The 18,285-nt window shown below is 38.8% G+C and overlaps 1 protein-coding gene and 1 long non-coding RNA gene across 3 annotated transcripts; one reads left to right on the top strand and one right to left on the bottom strand.

Annotated features, from left to right (window-relative positions):
- The first annotated feature begins 415 nt into the window (after positions 1 to 415).
- On the top strand, positions 416 to 9,159 carry LOC123998627. Of its 2 annotated transcripts, XM_046303673.1 has the most exons (9): positions 416 to 626; positions 1,823 to 1,922; positions 3,196 to 3,374; positions 3,572 to 3,660; positions 4,018 to 4,179; positions 4,384 to 4,485; positions 4,628 to 5,244; positions 5,832 to 5,877; positions 6,602 to 9,159. In XM_046303673.1, the coding sequence occupies exons 2-9, from the start codon at positions 1,839 to 1,841 to the stop codon at positions 6,892 to 6,894; spliced, it is 1,572 nt and encodes a 523-aa protein (XP_046159629.1). In that variant the 5' UTR covers positions 416 to 626; positions 1,823 to 1,838; the 3' UTR covers positions 6,895 to 9,159. The 2 variants fall into 2 exon arrangements, with proteins under 2 accessions (XP_046159629.1, XP_046159630.1); XM_046303674.1 differs by lacking the exon at positions 3,196 to 3,374.
- Positions 9,160 to 16,234: 7,075 nt separating this feature from the next.
- On the bottom strand, positions 16,235 to 17,305 carry LOC124000876. Its single transcript, XR_006832679.1, has 2 exons — positions 17,176 to 17,305; positions 16,235 to 16,629 (listed from the first exon to the last, which is right to left on the bottom strand). It is a non-coding gene; the product is annotated as an uncharacterized LOC124000876 (long non-coding RNA).
- Positions 17,306 to 18,285: the final 980 nt, after the last annotated feature.

Here is an 18,285-nt window from a genome sequence, read left to right as displayed (position 1 = left end):
GTGAAATTATGAGGAAAGATTATTATGTTACCGCAGTTTTGATCCTACTGACAAGCACATATTAAAACCCCAAATGAAGCAATTTGATGTTTACTTTTCATACTATGACAACAATTTCTAATTAACTCAAATTAGCCATAATTCTCTACCAGAGAGAAACATTCAAATGTTTTCATTGTTGTCACAAAAACAATTTTATTGAATTAATATTATTTTTGATCATTTAAATTACACAGAGACATACTATTAGCCCACACAGTCCTTATCTATTACATACTGTTCACATGCTATTATAGGTCTACTATATTGCATAGAGTAGCTCTACTATTACACAGACAGACAGGCAGTATTCTACCGTTTGTTTATTCTCTGTTATTAGCCAATATTCCAGCACTGCTCTAACAAAAATACGGCTGCATATTCCTTATAGATAATGTTACGCAGAACCTCAGACGTTTCCCAATTAGTACGCATTGAGGATGGTTTTGGCCGCCCGACGTGCAGTCTGTAAGGCATGTCAGGGCATGTCCAGATTGGATGAAGTGGAACTGTCTATCGATAGCGTGCTAAAGTATAGGCTCGTGAAAACGATTTTTACGATTTTTTCGTAAAACTTATGGATCAAGGTAATGTGACAGTGAAATATATTTAAATGTGTTGTGATACTAAGCGTGGGAGGTGTAATTTATTAGCTTGTAGCCTAAGTGATGGATGTATCAGATACGCACCGCTGGTAATGAATTATCTTTCCAGTTGCCAATGAACTGTTCGATTTTAGTGCTTTTGCTTTGTGGCATTTCATAAAACTGTTAAGTAATCTCACCAATCAATGTTAGTATAGCAGGGTTGTAATTTAAAGTAGAGGATACAGTATGCTAAAACCTCTGCATGTATTCTTTCTCAATAGTGTTCTCTCGCTTTTCACCCCTCAACACAACACATAGAGATGACGATGGAGCCTAGCTGATTTCAGCTTTAGACATTCTTTGTCTGTAATTCTATATACTCTTGTTTGTGTTTTGCATTTTTACTGTACTTCAGTGACATCCAGTTATGGGATATTGAAAATTGTTCAACATGCACACAAGCAAAACTTTTAATTCAATGTGTTCAATACTCCTCCCTATCTGAGATATCTACTGCAGCCCACATCCTCCACCCGTTCTGCCAGTCACATTCTGTTAAAGGTCCACAAAGCTCACACATCCCTGGGTCGCTCGTCTTTTCAGTTCGCTGCAGCTAGCGACTGGAACGAGCAGTAACAAACATTCAAACTGGACAGTTTTATCTCAATCTCTTCATTCAAAGACTCAATCATGGACAGACAGTTGTGGCTGCTTTGCGTGATGTATTGCCTGTACCTTGTTGCCCTTTGTGCTGTTTGTGCCCAATAATGTTTGTACCCTGTTTTGTGGTGGTGCTACCATGTTGAGCTGCAGCCATGTTGTACTGCTACAATGCTGTGTTGTCATGTGTTGCTGCCATGCTATGTTGTTGTTTTAGGTCTCTCTATGTAGTGTTGTGTTGTCTCGCGTGTCGTGATGTGTGTTTTGTTTATTTGTATTTTTAATCCCAGCCCCGCAGGAGGCCTTTTGCCTTTTTGTTGGCCGTCATTGTAAATAATAATTTGTTCTTAATTAACTGACTTGCCTAGTTAAATAAATGTTCAATAAATAAAATAAAAAATACAATATTCAGTGCAGTGGTTAAGATACAGCAATCTCTATGCATTTTGTTTCCATTTTACTCAGTGTTAATTATAAAGATAAAAAAGGAGCTAACTACTGAGCTATAAACTATCATACATATGACCTTTTCCTAGGAGTTACATTGCTGTCATGGATTGTTCTGAAACCCAGTACTACTTGAATGGGAACTGCCACCCTTGTCTGCAATGTGGACCAGGACAAGAGCTGTCAGAGGTGGGTATTATTACATTATAGAGGAATATTTTTGTTTTGGAAGAGAATCACTGTATTTTCACTAAGGACAACAAACAGATAGGCCATGTCTAGTAGCCTATCCACTCAGCTGAGCAGTAATTGTGTGACAAATGGAAAACATCTCTTAACGTTTAAACGGGCATTTTGTTATGGGTTTCGAGTTAATAATAAGGAAAATAAAAATATTTAGAATTCCACGTGAATTCACAATGCAGCTGTACTGCTGCCTGCAACGGTTTGGGTCTCATGTTTGGGTCACACGGTGCATCCCTTTCAAATGATTAAGCATTACACCTGTACTATCATTACTGTAACTCAATTCCACCTTGCATTAACTTCTCATCGAAGTTCTCAAAGTATTGCCAAACAGCATTTCACAGTTGTCGCTTGCCTTTCTCTGCCATTTTTTCAACTGACTTCAAAATAATTGATTAATCGACTCCTTGCTCGTCAGCTCCCGGTGTCGACTCCCATTTCCCCATTTCTGAGTGTCAAGATTCGACTCCTCTAGGAACGGAGGAGACTGATTAGCTCTGGTGCTTACGATAACTCGGTTAGGGATTTTTCTTAACGTTTAGGATCCCAATTTCCTTTAAACGTTTTAAGGTTTAAATGTTCACACCCTTTACTGCAGAACCAGGATTTGTCATTACAGGTGTAGGATCTTAATTGTATCCTTAATTTGCAGGATAACTTTGCATAACAATATAGCAATGCAGATAACAATGCAGGAAATGTAAAACGTGTAGTGTATTTTAGGTTTACAAAAGCTTATGAAATGTGGAATTTCCATTGAGAAATGTCCGCCTTGATTTTCCCTTTAGAAAAATATAGCCTATCAACCCCTACAAAAATGTCCATTGGTTATCCACATAATAATTCACATTTCCTGTTGCTGTAGCAAACTGGTTCAAATGAACATCCTACAATTTTATGAAACCACAAAAAGCTTGGTTTGACTGTCTGTGGTGATCTCACTCTAACATAATCCCACTGGCAGAGAACCTTGTTCCAAGTTCACACAAGTCCACTTGGCAGGCATGCTAAGGATCTTCACATTTGGGTTTACCCATGACCTAAAATAACCCCAGTGCTCATTGGAAGGGGAAACAGTAATGTATTTTGTAATCTAGACCTCTAATCATCATATTCATTTCTGTTTTGCAACCGTCTGCTTCAGAAATTAACTTCAGTGAAATCCTTTGCTGTAAACAGATCTGCACTGTATATTTTGATTCTTATTTCCCGGCAGGACTGTGGTTATGGAAGTGGACGGTCGGCTTATTGCATCCCCTGTAATGTCAAGACTTATAAAGAGGGTTGGGGTTACCACTTCTGCAGATTCTGCCAGTCATGTAAACGCATAAACAGGCACCAGAAGTCACTGTGCACCTCTAAAAGCAATGCTGTCTGTGGGGAGTGTTTACAAGGGTTTGTACTGTGCATTATCGCATCGCTTTCTTACCTATAGTATCTACAGATCTTTATAGTTAAGACATAGCTGTGCTTTTAAGTCATAAAAGCTCTTCATCCAGACCAGAACATGTGGACTTAGTTTTACTAGCTTGTTTACTTGAAATACCACTATTTCAGACTTTTTTTCCTGCTTTAATTTTATCTGATTTCAGCTTTTACAGTAAGACACGCATAAATGGCTTGCAGGAGTTGGAGTGCATGCCATGTGGTCCCTCCTCCACCACTGAGCAGCAGTGCAGCCGTAAGTCTCAGTAAAGCTTGGACGGGACTCTGAGAAAGGAAAACAACTTCATTATTGAAGTCAATTGTGTAGCCTACTGTTATATTGGAAAATTATCTCCATATGCTGGAAACTTAATTACCCATGTTTTTATTAGCCTAATTTTCTGTGTGCAATTGTTGACGTAGGTAATTAATTGTTTGGGTTATGAGATATTTAAGAATTATAACACTGTTCATTATTAATAGAATAGTGTTATAATAATTGTATTTGCCAAAGGATCAAAGTCAGAAATTGAAAACATCAAATAAATGTTGTGTGTAAAAGCATTTGCTCAGCCATTTGCTGAGCACCAACCTCAATTCTTTTGTTTTGCAGGAAGCAGAGAAGTTGATGTGGAAAAAGTCTGGAGCCCAGAAGGTCCAGCCCATAATGCTGCTGTTACCGCCACAATTTCTGTAGCCCTGGTTACCATGGCAATCCTAGCTGCTGCCTTGTTTATATACTTCAGACATACCTTACTAAAGAAAATATTTAAAGGTATCTCATTATCCACACGCAAATCTCTCCTCTAATTAAGTTTTTGTTGCATGAGATGTTCACACAACCACTGATGAAACTGTAATAATGTGGATTCTGTCAGTGTGTTTGTTGAAATCTCTTTTATAGTAACACGCAGGGTACAAGTAATCCTCCTCAAACTGTGCCTCCTCTGGCTCATTAATTATCTTCTCTCTCTGAAAGGATGCCTGGCTCCTCAAAGCACAAGTCAGAATGACATGGAGTGTGCAGCATACCGAGTGAACAGGGTCACACTGAACCTGGAGCAGGAAGGCCAAGGCTCAGGTAATTATCAGAGTAAAACAGCACCCACCACGCCTTAAACATCCCCTAATTGACTCATATTCTAGTCAATTTGTGAATGCGTGGTTCATAAGGGATTTGTTAGGGTACTAATGTAACCCTCTGATGACCTGTCTTCCTACAGGTGCATGTGCTAACTCTACCACCACTGCAGAAACATTGGCCAGACTGCAGTCCAAAGTGGACATGATTGTCCCTCTGGGGTCCATTGTACTAAGCCCTGACCTTAAAACTCAGGACCACAGATACCTCCTGGAGACCCAGCCGCTGGTGCAGAACTCCACCTGCAGTAACTGCTCATCTGGGTTTGTCTCTCAGATATCCTCTGAGCCGCCCTCAGTCAGTGGGGACGTCCCACTCACAATGGAGATCCCTGTGGGTCCAATAGACAGTGGGGAGTATGTGGCAGGGTCCTTGTTCCTGCAGAGCAGTGAGGGATACTGTGCCTCTGAGCTGCTTGCGAGCCCACTCCATCAGCATGTCCCAGTGGAGTGCACTGAGCTAGACTTCCACACCACTGCAGCCTCAACACTGGACCTTGACAGTACTACAGACCCAGACTGTAGCTCTGTGAGTCTGGGGATTACTGAGATATCTGAGGTTAGGGACAGCTCCTCCGGAGACAGGTTAGGAGGAAGACAACTGAGGAGGAGTCCATCTGACTGCCCAGAGGAGCAAACTGACAGCTGTTGGAACAGCCATCAACAACCCTGCAACAGCAGTCTGGGAGGCAGTAATGCGGTAATTACCTTTAGGAAAGACAGAGATGTTTCACCTGCTGTTCTCACACAGGTGACCATTTACTCAACAGTAGTGAGTTTGAGTGAGCAGTCACTATATGTAGCTGTATTTTATGCTTACACAGATTTTTTTTTTAAACAAATGGCACCCTTCATTTCACTTTTAAGTTGTGGCCCATGGGATGCAATGTAAACACACACACACACACACACACACACACACACACACACACACACACACACACACACACACACACACACACACACACACACACACACACACACACACACACACACACACACACACACACACACACACACACACACACACACACACACACACACACACACACACACACACACACACACACACACACACACAGGCTGATATCATAAGTTGTGATACCCTCCCATTATAGGCAAGAGACTGGATGCCCATAGATCATTGGTTTCATGTTTCCCACTTGTCATTTAAGACATAATTAGCTAGATATGACAAACTAAGTTTACAGCTTCACTCATTTAGTAGAGAATGTTTCCCTGGATGGAGCAAAAAAAGTATTCATTCATTAATATTTATATTTGTAGATGGAAACAGTGAGCCTGCTGAAGAAGTGTATCCGAATCATGCAAGGTGTGTTATTCTTCAGTTTACTTGATATCTAAAGCTTATTTTAATGCTGGAGCACATTCAACAGAAACCAAATGAAACATTGCAACTCTCAAAGAAACCACAATACACAGTATATGTGACTGATGAGGTGAAGTTCTGTTGCTGTTGTGGCTAGGGATTTAGTTGAGCTACGTATTCACAGAATCTAATCTTATTCTTAATGGTTCTGGATTTCAAAGTTAATGCAGCAGTTTATACCAGTAGTTTTTAAAGTTGTTTTTCGTTGTGTCTTAATGGTTTTAAAACATTTCTTTATCTTGGCCAAGAGGAATAGTCAAATATACAATGTCTTACTGTTCTACAGGCCACATGGAGAAACAGACAATCGTTGTGCCAAGAGACTTAGCTGCATACTTGGCACCACTGGCTAAATATTCAAGAAGAGGATAAATGTTTTCCCTTTACAGCATGGGCTAGTCCTGAGATAGTAATGATGATAGCATGCTACAATTGTTAGAATTTGCTTCCTGTAGGCTTCCTGGTGAAGCAACACACCAACTGACCTGGTGTGTGTGATCCGCAGAGGATGAAGTTATTTGCACACTGTCACTGTCCATGAGACATTCTCAAATGTTGAATGTAGAAACAGTAACATCTAGTAATAGCTGAATAGTTAACCTCTTGTGGTAGGTGGACAGGGGGATCTGTGCTCATTTCCCCATTGGCCTGTGTATCTTCTGTCCAGGGGTCCGTCTAGGCAGGCTGCCGCAGGCCTTGGTGGATTCTCTGGCTCTGAAGCTGGACCCAACGTTCCCAGGAGTACAGAACTACCAGCAGGTGGCGCTGAAGATGGGCATATCTCACGAGTTGCTGAAAGACCTGCGCGGGTTTGAACAGGTCTTTCGGTACCTCTCCTCCTGCACTCTGCTGACAGTACCTACTCTGCTCCACACCTTCTATCTCCTGCAAAGGCTTGACACCCTGCTCCTGCTGTGTGAATATGCCCTGCAGTGCTATGTCACAGGATGCACATACTAACTGTTGATGCTAACAACACTTCTGCCAACACAACCTAGAAGGCTGACATCAACAAGTTATAATATGATCAGTATGCGTACTACTGAACTAGAACCTACCTTGAACAACATAACTGCTCAAACTCAGATGTGGATGTGTAAACATTTAGGGGTTCACAGCAAAGCTGTAAAACCTATTGTTATTAGATTATTTGTTTTCCTTGACATGGTCAAATAACGCAAGCATAGATTGGTAACTTTTTTCTAATTTTACACACAGAAACTAGAGACCTGAATAACTTGGTCAAAAATAATGGCACTGATTGACCTATATGTGGCACTGTTATAAGCAGTCTCACTTAAACCCTCATATGCGCCGTCTCGTTTGACCTAGTATCTAGGTGTTGTTCTTCATACTGAACAAATTTGCCTCAGGGACCCATAAGATCTGTCAGGACAGATTTTCCTCCATCTTGTAAAATTTGGAAAATCTGTGAAAAATTTCTCATGAACCATAGGTAACTTCTCATGAAATTTGGTATGTAGGCGCATGGTACATTTCATAACTTAGTTTGAGAAAAGCTAAGCGATTGGTTAAGAGATGGCTGAGTTATTGTTAAATCAGGAAATCCCATTTTACGTGTCCATTTAAATCCTTTGTAAATCCACCCCACAATGGCCTATCCACTTGAATCTTTTTAGAATAATCAAATACATTACCACAATGAACCATGCTACACTTGGAATTGATATCTTAAAAATATGGACACTGTTAACAATGACCTTTTTTGACTATGTAACGCTAAACTTAAAATAATTTGTAAAAATCTTCTCATGGACTAAAAGTCAGATTCACTCCAAATGTTGTCTTTGGACGGTAGTCCACAAAACATTTGAGAAAATAATGTTGGTTTAAAGATGGCCGCACTATACCAGTAGATTCATATTTGAAATCTAAATCTCATGAACCATAGGACCAAATGACACCAACTTTGGAATGTAGACCCATGGTGCATGTCTTAACTTAGTTTCTGCTAACGAATTGGTCGAAAGATGGCTGAGTTATTGACAAATCAAAAATCTGATTTTACGTGTCCATTTAAACCACTGTAAATCCACTACATAGTGGCCTATCAACGCTATCATGGATGTCCTTGTGGTATTGAGAGATAAACATGGTAATGCTTTCACTGATTCCACATGAAGGAAGATAGTTCCTACATGATAGGGTGCTTGATTTTTTTTATCCTATTAATCTTGAGTCCTTTCTGTCATTGAGCCTGGTCAGCTATATTTGTATTTTTTATTCGGAATAGATCAAATGTTATTTTTTACCTGGTTTCACATGTAACGTATGTGAATGCTAATGTGACATAATTGACTCTGTTTCAGATATTTTGCATGCATCAAAAGCTATCCATGAAAATGATGCATTCATATTTGAAAAGTTTGTCAGAAGATACATTCTTTTAAATGCATACTGTACAAACTATGTTAATGGCTGTACTGAATGAATGAAGAAAATGTATTTCATTTTGTATTAGTATTACTTTTTATACATGTTTTGGACTTTTGTAAACAAAACTAAAATTACATTCCTATTCATGGAAATTATGTTGTGATGTAATTTGTTATAAACCTTACTTAATGAAGAAGTATATAGTCATAGACAAATTTGAACAGAAAACATGGCCAGTTGCTGTATTTCTGCAACACATAATTGAAAAGCAGACTTCAAATTAAGATTTGCAGAACTAATGCCACACTACTGACATTTCTACTAAGCTACCCTTTAGCAAGGATTTTACATTGTGTAACAACACAAATTATTTTGTTATGAAATTAAACTTGAGTTTTTCTCAGCATTGTTCATTTACTTTTCCAAACAAGTACAGCATAGAATCACAAGAAATATCCACGAAGACATCACAATCCACAGTCAAAAATAAGAAAAAATACAATAATTATACATCTGTAGGAGACTGGATATTATTACTTTTATATTGTATGGTCAAATTAAGCAATTTTACTGTTTTACAGTCATAAACAAGCTCATGGAGCCCTCTGATGTTCTCTATGTGTATTACAGTAGATATCATGATTTCAGTGACATCAATGAGACAACCAATTTGTATTAGCTACCAAAATCATAATGTATTGTTTACAGCCATACCAATATCAATTGCTTATACCGTTTTTTTTGTGTGGTAAAACTGTAAACTGTTACAAAGCTGACTTCTCAGAAAGACCATCTAATTTGAGATTGACAAACATGCCATATGTAAAATAAAATGTGTCTTATTTTGTGATATGACATTTGTAGTTGGTGATCTATTGAAAATAACAATATAATTCTGACACTTTAATCCATAATATGATGAAAATATGGTGGACATTCAAATGTGAGGTAGTTCACAATATTTTACACCAGGTGGCATGAGTAGGATGATGTTCTACTGCGATTAAATATTTTCTAATAGGCTTTTAAATCAAATCCAATTTTATTTGTCCGGAGCGCCAAGTCCAGGTCCAAAATTGTTGTATTCACATGCGCCACATACAACAGGTGTTGTATTACAGTGAAATGCTTACTTACAAGCCCTTAACCAACAATGCAGTTTTAAGAAAAATATGTATTAAGTAAAAAATAGATTTAAAATACAAGTACAAGTAACAAATAATTAAAGAGCAGCAGTAAAATAACAGTAGCGAGTCTATATACAGGGGTACCGGTACAGAGTCAATTTTCAGCGACACCGGTTAGTCAAGGTAATTGAGGTAATATGTACATGTAGGTAGAGTTAAAGTGACTGCATAGATAATAAATAGAGAGTAGCAGCAGCATAAAAGGGGGGAGGGGCAATGCAAATAGTCTGGGTAGCCATTTGATTAGCTGTTCAGGAGTCTTATGGCTTGGAGGTAGAAGCTGTTAAGCCTTTTGAACCTAGATTTGGTGCTACAGTACCGCATGTCGTGCAGTAACAGAGAGAACTTTCTTTGACTAGGGTGGCTGGAGTTTTTCACAATCTTTATAGTGCCTTCCTCTGACACCGCCTGGTTTGAAGGTCTTGGATTGCAGGAAGCTGGGCCCCAGTGATGTACTGTGTCGTACATCCAATCTTTTCAGTTTCCTGAGGGGGAATAGGCTTTGTCGTGCCCTCTTCATGATTGTCTTGGTGTGTTTGGACCATGATAGTTTGTTGGTGATGTGGACACCAAGGAACTTGAAGCTCTCAACCTGCTCCACTACAGCCCCGTCGATGAGAATGGGGGTGTGCTCGGTCCTCCTTTTCCTGTAGTCCACAATCATCTCACTTGTCTTGATTACATTGAGGGAGAGGTTGTTATCCTTGCACCACACGGCCAGGTCTCTGGCTTGTTGGCGTTAAAGGTATAGATCACCCAAATAACAAAATGACATATTGGTTTCCTAACCATCAGTCTATTGACAAGGTATGACAGCAATCCATGCATTGGACCAATATTAGCATTTTTCTGTAATCGGAACAATATTAGCATTTTTCTGTAATCGGAACAATATTAGCATTTTTCCCGCATCATGTTCTAATCATCTATACATGACTTTGTTGAGCTTTACATTACATTTTAGATAGTTTTGGATGATTTTACATGATACGTGAAAAATGCAAATATCGGTCCCATGACTTGAATGGGATTTGTGCCACAAATGTTAAAACGTTAGTATGTGGAAACAGTGCCAGGGAAACTAAACCAAAGTATGGATTGATGTCATACCTTGCTTTATTTTTCTAGATCAAATAACATTGAAAACAACCACTTTCTATGCAGTATTAATTTACCATCCTTACAAACCACTTAATGTAAATGTTCATTACTGTATTGTACATAGGCTGGTCATCTAGGTTTGTACCTGTAGACTTTCCATCACCATGAAGAAAAACAATGCACAATACAGTAATTGATTACATTGAGACATTGAGTGGTTTGTGATGATGTAGCTCAGTTGGTAGAGCATGGCACTTGCAACACTAGGGTTGTATGCACTCACTACTGTAAATTGCTCTGGATAAGAGCATCTGCTAAATTGTAAAAGGAATGAATAGACCATTTCAGTTTTCAAATAGAAATACGTTGTATTTGCAAAGTATTTCAAGAAACTGGAAAACAAGCACTTTTATATTCCACAAGTATTATCAGATTAACTGTTTTGTACAGATAATTATCGGACTCAAGTTACAAATGCTGGTAAACACTCAAATACAAATACACTTAGTTTAAATACAAATGAAATACTCACACATAAGCACATCTGATTCCCCTGGCACTGACACTATTTCATAGTGTATATTCAACCAATTTTATACATGAAGATTGTCTATGATTCAACCAGCAGATGGTGTCGTGAGAAAAGTAAATTTTTCTAACCGGCATGCTGATTGGTCAATCCAAGCCATTCAATAACTTTGTGATTTTTAATGATCATCTATATATCTAATTATATAAATTCATGAAATTATCAAATTAAGCAATTATAATATTTTTTTATGGGAAAGCAATTATATTGGTAGATAGTTCTGCTCAGATTATTTGAATGATTTCAAGTATCATGACATGTCATTATGGGTACTCCTTTAAAGGTAATTCAGTGAAAAGTATTCACACTTGCTTAATCTTGGCTCATCAGATCTGACTAATAGCATAATGCTATGGCAGGGCCAGGAAAAATCCTTGAGGGCCACACACATAACTGGTGGTTTTACTTCCTCCATCTGATCAGGGACTGAATGAATCAGCCCTGATAATACATTGTGGGTCAAGTCTAAGGTCAATGACATACACAGATCAACTAACTACCAGGGAGGAAAGAAAAACAGCAGTACTACTATACTCAGCCTTGTCTCAGGATGGTAGGTTGGTGGTTGAAGACATCCCTCTAGTGGTGTGGGGGCTGTGCTTTGGCAAAGTGGGTGGGGTTATATCCTTCCTGTTTGGCCCTATCCGGGGGTGTCCTCGGATGGGGCCACAGTGTCTCCTGACCCCTCCTGTCTCAGCCTCCAGTATTAATGCTGCAGTAGTTTATGTGTCGGGGGGCTAGAGTCAGTTTGTTATATCTGGAGTACTTCTCCTGTCCTATTCGGTGTCCTGTGTGAATCTAAGTGTGCGTTCTCTAATTCTCTCCTTCTCTCTTTCTTTCTCTCTCTCGGAGGACCTGAGCCCTAGGACCATGCCCCAGGACTACCTGACATGATGACTCCTTGCTGTCCCCAGTCCACCTGGCCGTGCTGCTGCTCCAGTTTCAACTGACCTGAGCCCTAGGACCGTTCCCCAGGACTACCTGACATGATGACTCCTTGCTGTCCCGAGTCCACCTGGCCGTGTTGCTGCTCCAGTTTAAACTGTTCTGCCTTATTATTATTCGACCATGCTGGTCATTTATGAACATTTTAATATCTTGGCCATGTTCTGTTATAATCTCCACCCGGCACAGCCAGAAGAGGACTGGCCACCCCACATAGCCTGGTTCCTCTCTAGGTTTCTTCCTAGGTTTTGGCCTTTCTAGGGAGTTTTTCCTAGCCACCGTGCTTCTACACCTGCATTGCTTGCTGTTTGGGGTTTTAGGCTGGGTTTCTGTACAGCACTTTGAGATATCAGCTGATGTACGAAGGGCTATATAAATACATTTGATTTGATTTGTACATCTCTTGAGGGACAGAATTGAATAGCCCTATGCAATAGTGTGCACTAATGAATGATTGTGAATGTTTCAAATTTACTCTGTGCACAGTAACACATTTACAAACATTATACTATAATAGAACAAAATATTTTTTTACTTGAATTGTGTAGCCGTACGCATAACATGCTCAATCACATTAGTTTTATTTACCATTACGGTATCCATACAAGTGTTTCACTAATATTCTCTTTCCTGATTATTTACAAAATATTTTACAAACTACTTCACCATTTACATTTTTTTTACCTCCCCTTAAAGAAATAGACTTCCGTTATTCTCTAATATTTCATATTATAGGTCGACCTAGATCTAATTATAAATTACATCAACCAAATGGAGATAGGTGCAACCTTGACAGAATCTTATGGAAAGATGTTAACCTCTATATCTTTATACATAATCTATGTAGCTATAGAGATGACAACCTCAGCATGGATGTACTGCCCTCTTGGAACGCCAAATGAAAGGCAGGGACGTGAGCTCAGTCCTGAAGCTTCCGTTCAGCCAGCAGTAGATAAAATGATTGTAACAGGTGCTACTCATGGCAAAGCAATGGAAGGTGAAGTAGATAGCATTGTTAGTGTTAATGGCCTGGCTGGACACCAAAATCACATAACAGTTTAAAGGGAACCAGCAAATAGCAAAAACAGCCACCACCAACATCAGCATCTTCAGAGTCATCTTCTTCCTTTGTTTGTGGGCGACATATTACGCCAGAGTCACATCCCCTATAGCATTACGCATCCATAGCTTCTTAGCAACGATAATGTAAGCTATGGAGATGATAGAAAGTGGCAACAAGTAGAGGAGGAAAAACGTGGCCAGGTCCAAGTATTTCCAAAACACATCTGACGGCTGTGGAAAGCTGGGCAGACACACCATTCAAACCTTTCTGTGACTAGGGAAAAATAGGATGTTTGCTTAGTCTCTACTTTTGGAAGTAAGTAGTTATGGTTTTATAGAGGCTTATATTAGTTATTATAGAAGCTATTAAAGGTAAAAGGTACATTCAAAATCAGAGGCTGTGTTGGCTAAGAATGACTGTAATTGGGTTTTACTAAACTCTGGAAACAGGAGGCATTTATTAGTGTCTAAAAGGAAGCATAAATATTACTGTATGGTACAGATTGTCTGGAGAAAATATGTAATTTACATAAATAGATAATATTGCTCCCTTACCCAAAGTCAAACCACAGCAGCTTCTGATAAATGGCATGAGGTAGAGAGAAACACGAGGCCGTGACCCAAATCATGCCACAAAACATTGATATCCACTGCCTCATCGGATGCATAACTACCTGCAAAGAAAATGTGTTTAACTGAAATCATTGTTTAATTCAAGTTGAATAATCTTTGGATCCTGACAGCATTCACACTTTTGGAAGACATAACTTGGACTGTGGACTACAAAAATCTATTCCTGCTCTTTTTCCGCGATCCATTAAACACATTTGTTTGGTGTGTCGACATAGTGGTCTCTGACTTGTGGTCAGACTCGCTCAGGCAGAAAACAAACTTGCGCCATTTTCCAATACTGATTTGAATGTCATTAAAAAAAAAGTGTCAAACATTTTTTTCGAAAACATCCTTTCTGAATTTAAAAGTAATCCTCGAAGTAGTCATCTAGTTTTTCAAAAGTATCTGTAATCTGATTACAATATTTTTGCTGGTAATGTAACAGATTACAGTTATCGTTTTTGTAATCCCTTACATGCTCATCTGTCACCCCAGACAGGCTCAAGCAAATACATTTGAATGGTTTATAAATATTATTTCAAATCACAACAAGTGTAGACTAACAGTGATGCTTACTTACGGACCCTTCCCAACACAGAGAGAAAGAAATTAGATAAATAATAGAAAAGTAATAACACGTAATAATACCTATGATGAAAATTACAGGCCTCTCTCATCTTTTTAAGTGGGAGAACTTGCACAATTGGTGGCTGACTAAATACTTGTTTGCCCCACTGTATGTCTTCTTCTAATGCCTCTTAATTATTATTTTGTAATTTTTTATTTAACCTTTATTTAACTAGGTAAGTCAATAAAGAACACATTATTATTTATAATTACAGACTACCCTGGCCAAGCCCTAACGACAATGGGCCAATTGTGCACCGCCCAACCACGGCCAAGGCCTGATACAGCCTGGAATCCAACCAGGGTCTGTAGTGACGCCTCTAGCACAAAGTGCCTTAAACCGCTGCGCCACAGGGAGCCCTGTGTAGGCTTGAGAGCCCATGTAATCTAAAAGTAATGGAATGTAATCAAATCAAACTTTATCTGTCACATGCTCCGAATACAGGTGTTGCCATTACCATTCAAGAAGAGTTAAGAAAATATTTACCAAATAAACTAAAGTAAAAAATAATCAAAAGTAACACAATAACATAACAATAACAAGGTTATATACAGGGGGTACCGGTACCGAGTCAGTGTGCGGGTGTAAAGTTTAGTTGAGGTAATTTGTACATGTAGGTAGGGGTGAAGTGACTATGCATAGATAATAAACAGCGAGTAGCAGCAGTGTACAACACAAATGGGGGTGGGGGGTCAATGTAACAGTCCGGTGGCCATTTAATGAATTGTTCAGCAGTCTTATGGCTTGGGGGTAGAAGCTGTTCATGATCCTTTTGGTACCGCTTGCTGTGTGGTAGAGGAGAAAACAGTCTATGACTTGGGTGACTGGAGTCTCTGACAATTTTATGGGCTTTCCTCTGACACCGCCTATTATATAGGTCCTGGATGGCAGGAAGCTTGGCTATTACCTTACTGAGTTTGGGTAATCCAAAAGATACAGTACTGATTACAATTTTGGACGGGTAACTAGTAACTGTAACAGATTACATTTAGAAAGTAACCTACCCAATCCTGAGTATACCTTTACCTGACTGATTGAAGACTCCCTTTGAGGCCAACCAACAGGGTTGAATTAGTCTAATCTCAGAGGAAATCACAATGGGAAAGCTACTGTATGGAAATACATACAGTATAGTCATATTGGGTGGTTTTGGTACCATGTCGGTAAATTACAACGATATTCAGTGTTACTGATGACACATGACACTGATGGGTGATGACTACATATGTTTTGACCGCCATTTCTATGCAGTATGTGAGTCACACACTGCTATCTAATCACAAGATAGCACAGACATCCGCTCTTATTCTAGCTCATATGGCTTTGTGAGCACAGGAAAGCATGTGGGACTGACAGATAAAGGGTGGTGTTTTATATAAGTATCCAAAGGCAGGTTATTGACCATAATAATAGGCCTTGTAAAAGCACAGAGTGCAAGATAAATAAGTGATATATCATCCCTATATCTCCCTTAAATAGTTGAAAGCAATGTTTAGACTCTGCTTCATATTAGCACAAACTCTCCTTTAATTTCCTCTGTCATAACTGATTGTGCTGAGAATTATAGAGCAATGTGCCACCACTCACTGTTCCTGTGCATCACCCAGTGATTACTTTACATTTGTAGTAGTGGGTCAGTCATCCTTACACATAATGCAGGCCATAAAGTGCATAGAAACCTGATGAAAAGTTATCTATATAAATGCAATAGTAATTCCATTTCTATTCATTCCTATTAATCAATACACATAGTCTATAAATATACTAGGGACCTCAATGTTTTATAACCCAGTACTTATTTAATGCAGTATTTAATACAGAGACACACATTTGTTACACAGTGTACTAAGTTTCATCATACAAACTTACACAAAATACATGAGACATTTGTGACAGTGCGTGATCAATTGCACATAATCACGCATAGTAGATAAAGATAATCATTTTCACATAATCAAAATGTCTTGCCTCTGAGAAAGTCTTAACAGTGAAAGTCACTTGGAGGTTAATGAAGTGTTCTTCTTTGAAGTTAGTCTGATGGGAGATGCTCAGCAGACAAGTGACCCCTCACTTGGGGTATTTGACAAACTGACACCCTGTAATACTGAGTGTCCAACTCAGCTTGACAAATACACTAAGTGGGGGGCCTGCTCTCACAGTTGCAGACTATGAACCTGTAGTATGAACAGAAAAGACATTTGGGTAATGTTTAAACATGAATGTATTCCATATCCAAACAATTAACTCCAGGTTATTTTTGATGTAGTTTTTTTGTTTTGGTGTACTTAACTGTACTTCAGTGACACCAGTGGACCAACACATTTCAACTGTTTGTTTAGGGTAGATAAGACTTCCATTCATATCTTCATGAAACTACAATTATTATGTATTTAACTAAGCAAGACAGTTAAGAACAAATTATTATTGTCAATGACAGCCTAGGAACAGTGGGTTAACTGCCTTGTTCAGGGGCAGAATGAGAGATTTTTTACCTTGTCAGCTCAGGGATTTGATCTGTCAACCTTTCAGTTACTAGTCCAATGCTCTAACCACTAGGCTACCTGCCTCCCCAAGTCAAATAGAAACAATGACTAAAGAAGACCCATTACATTTAGAAAAAGCAATACATTATACTGTATAATATATTCCAAAATTGTGCAGATGTTTTATGTAAATGTAATGAATTAGAAATTAAACCATGAAATAATATAATGTTATACCTGAATGATTTGACCTCTAGTTGAAATGGTGGATGTTTAGTTGGTGCCCCAATGATTCCTTAGTTGAGTTCTCTCCTTTAACCAAACAGCGACAGGGACGCTGATGATACTGTGCATCTGACAACACGCCTGATCATTAATAAGCCTTAACATCACAAAGAGGAAGCTAAAATGAGGAAGACAACTGCAAGGCTAGTTAGCAGGAAATATCTGGAACAACAGTGACAACATGCCATGGTTGTGAAATGCTTCAGATGGCAGTTTGAAATTGAGCCACTTTGTCAAAACAGTTTCAGAGATCATGAAATACAATGTGGAAAAGGAATTAGCTCTTGATGAAAGTAAAAGCACATTATATCTTATTTGCTTTCAATAGTCCACAGCTACTGTGACAAACAATATATTACTTACAGTGCATTCAGAAAGTATTCAGACCCCTTTACTTTTTCCACATTTTGTTACGTTACAGCCTTATTCTCAAATGGATTTAATATTTTTCCCCTCATCAATATACACACAATACCCCAAAATGACAAAGTGAAAACAGGATTTTAGACATTTTTGCAAATGTAATAAAAAACAGAAAGATGTTATTTACATAAGTATTCATAAGTATCCTTTACTATGAAACTTGAAATTGAGCTCAGGTTCATCCTGTTTCCATTGATCATCCTTGAGATATATCTACAACTTGATTGGAGTCCACCTGTGGTAAATTCAATTGATTGGACATAATTTGGAAATGCACACACCTGTCTATATGAGGTCCCACAGTTGACAGTGCATGTCAGACCAAGCCATGAGGTCGAAGGAATTGTCCGCAGAGCTTAAAGACAGGATTTTGTCAAGGCACAGATCTGGAGAAGAGTACCAACATATTTCTGCAGCATTGAAGGTCCCCAAGAACACAGTGGCCTCTGTCATTCTTAAATGGAAGAAGTTTGGAACTACCTAGATTCTTCCTAGAGCTGGCTGGCCAGCTAAACTGAGCAATCGGGTGATCGATGGTCACTCTTGACAAAGCTCCAGAGTTCCTCTGTACAGGTGGGAAAAGGACAACCATCTTTGCAGCATTCCACCAATCAGGCCTTTATGGTAGATTGGCCAGAC

This window comes from Oncorhynchus gorbuscha, linkage group LG16 (genome assembly GCF_021184085.1).
Source record: "Oncorhynchus gorbuscha isolate QuinsamMale2020 ecotype Even-year linkage group LG16, OgorEven_v1.0, whole genome shotgun sequence".
NCBI lineage: Eukaryota > Metazoa > Chordata > Actinopteri > Salmoniformes > Salmonidae > Oncorhynchus > Oncorhynchus gorbuscha.
Note: the sequence above shows the minus strand (reverse complement) of the source record. Positions and strands in the feature narration are given on the sequence as shown.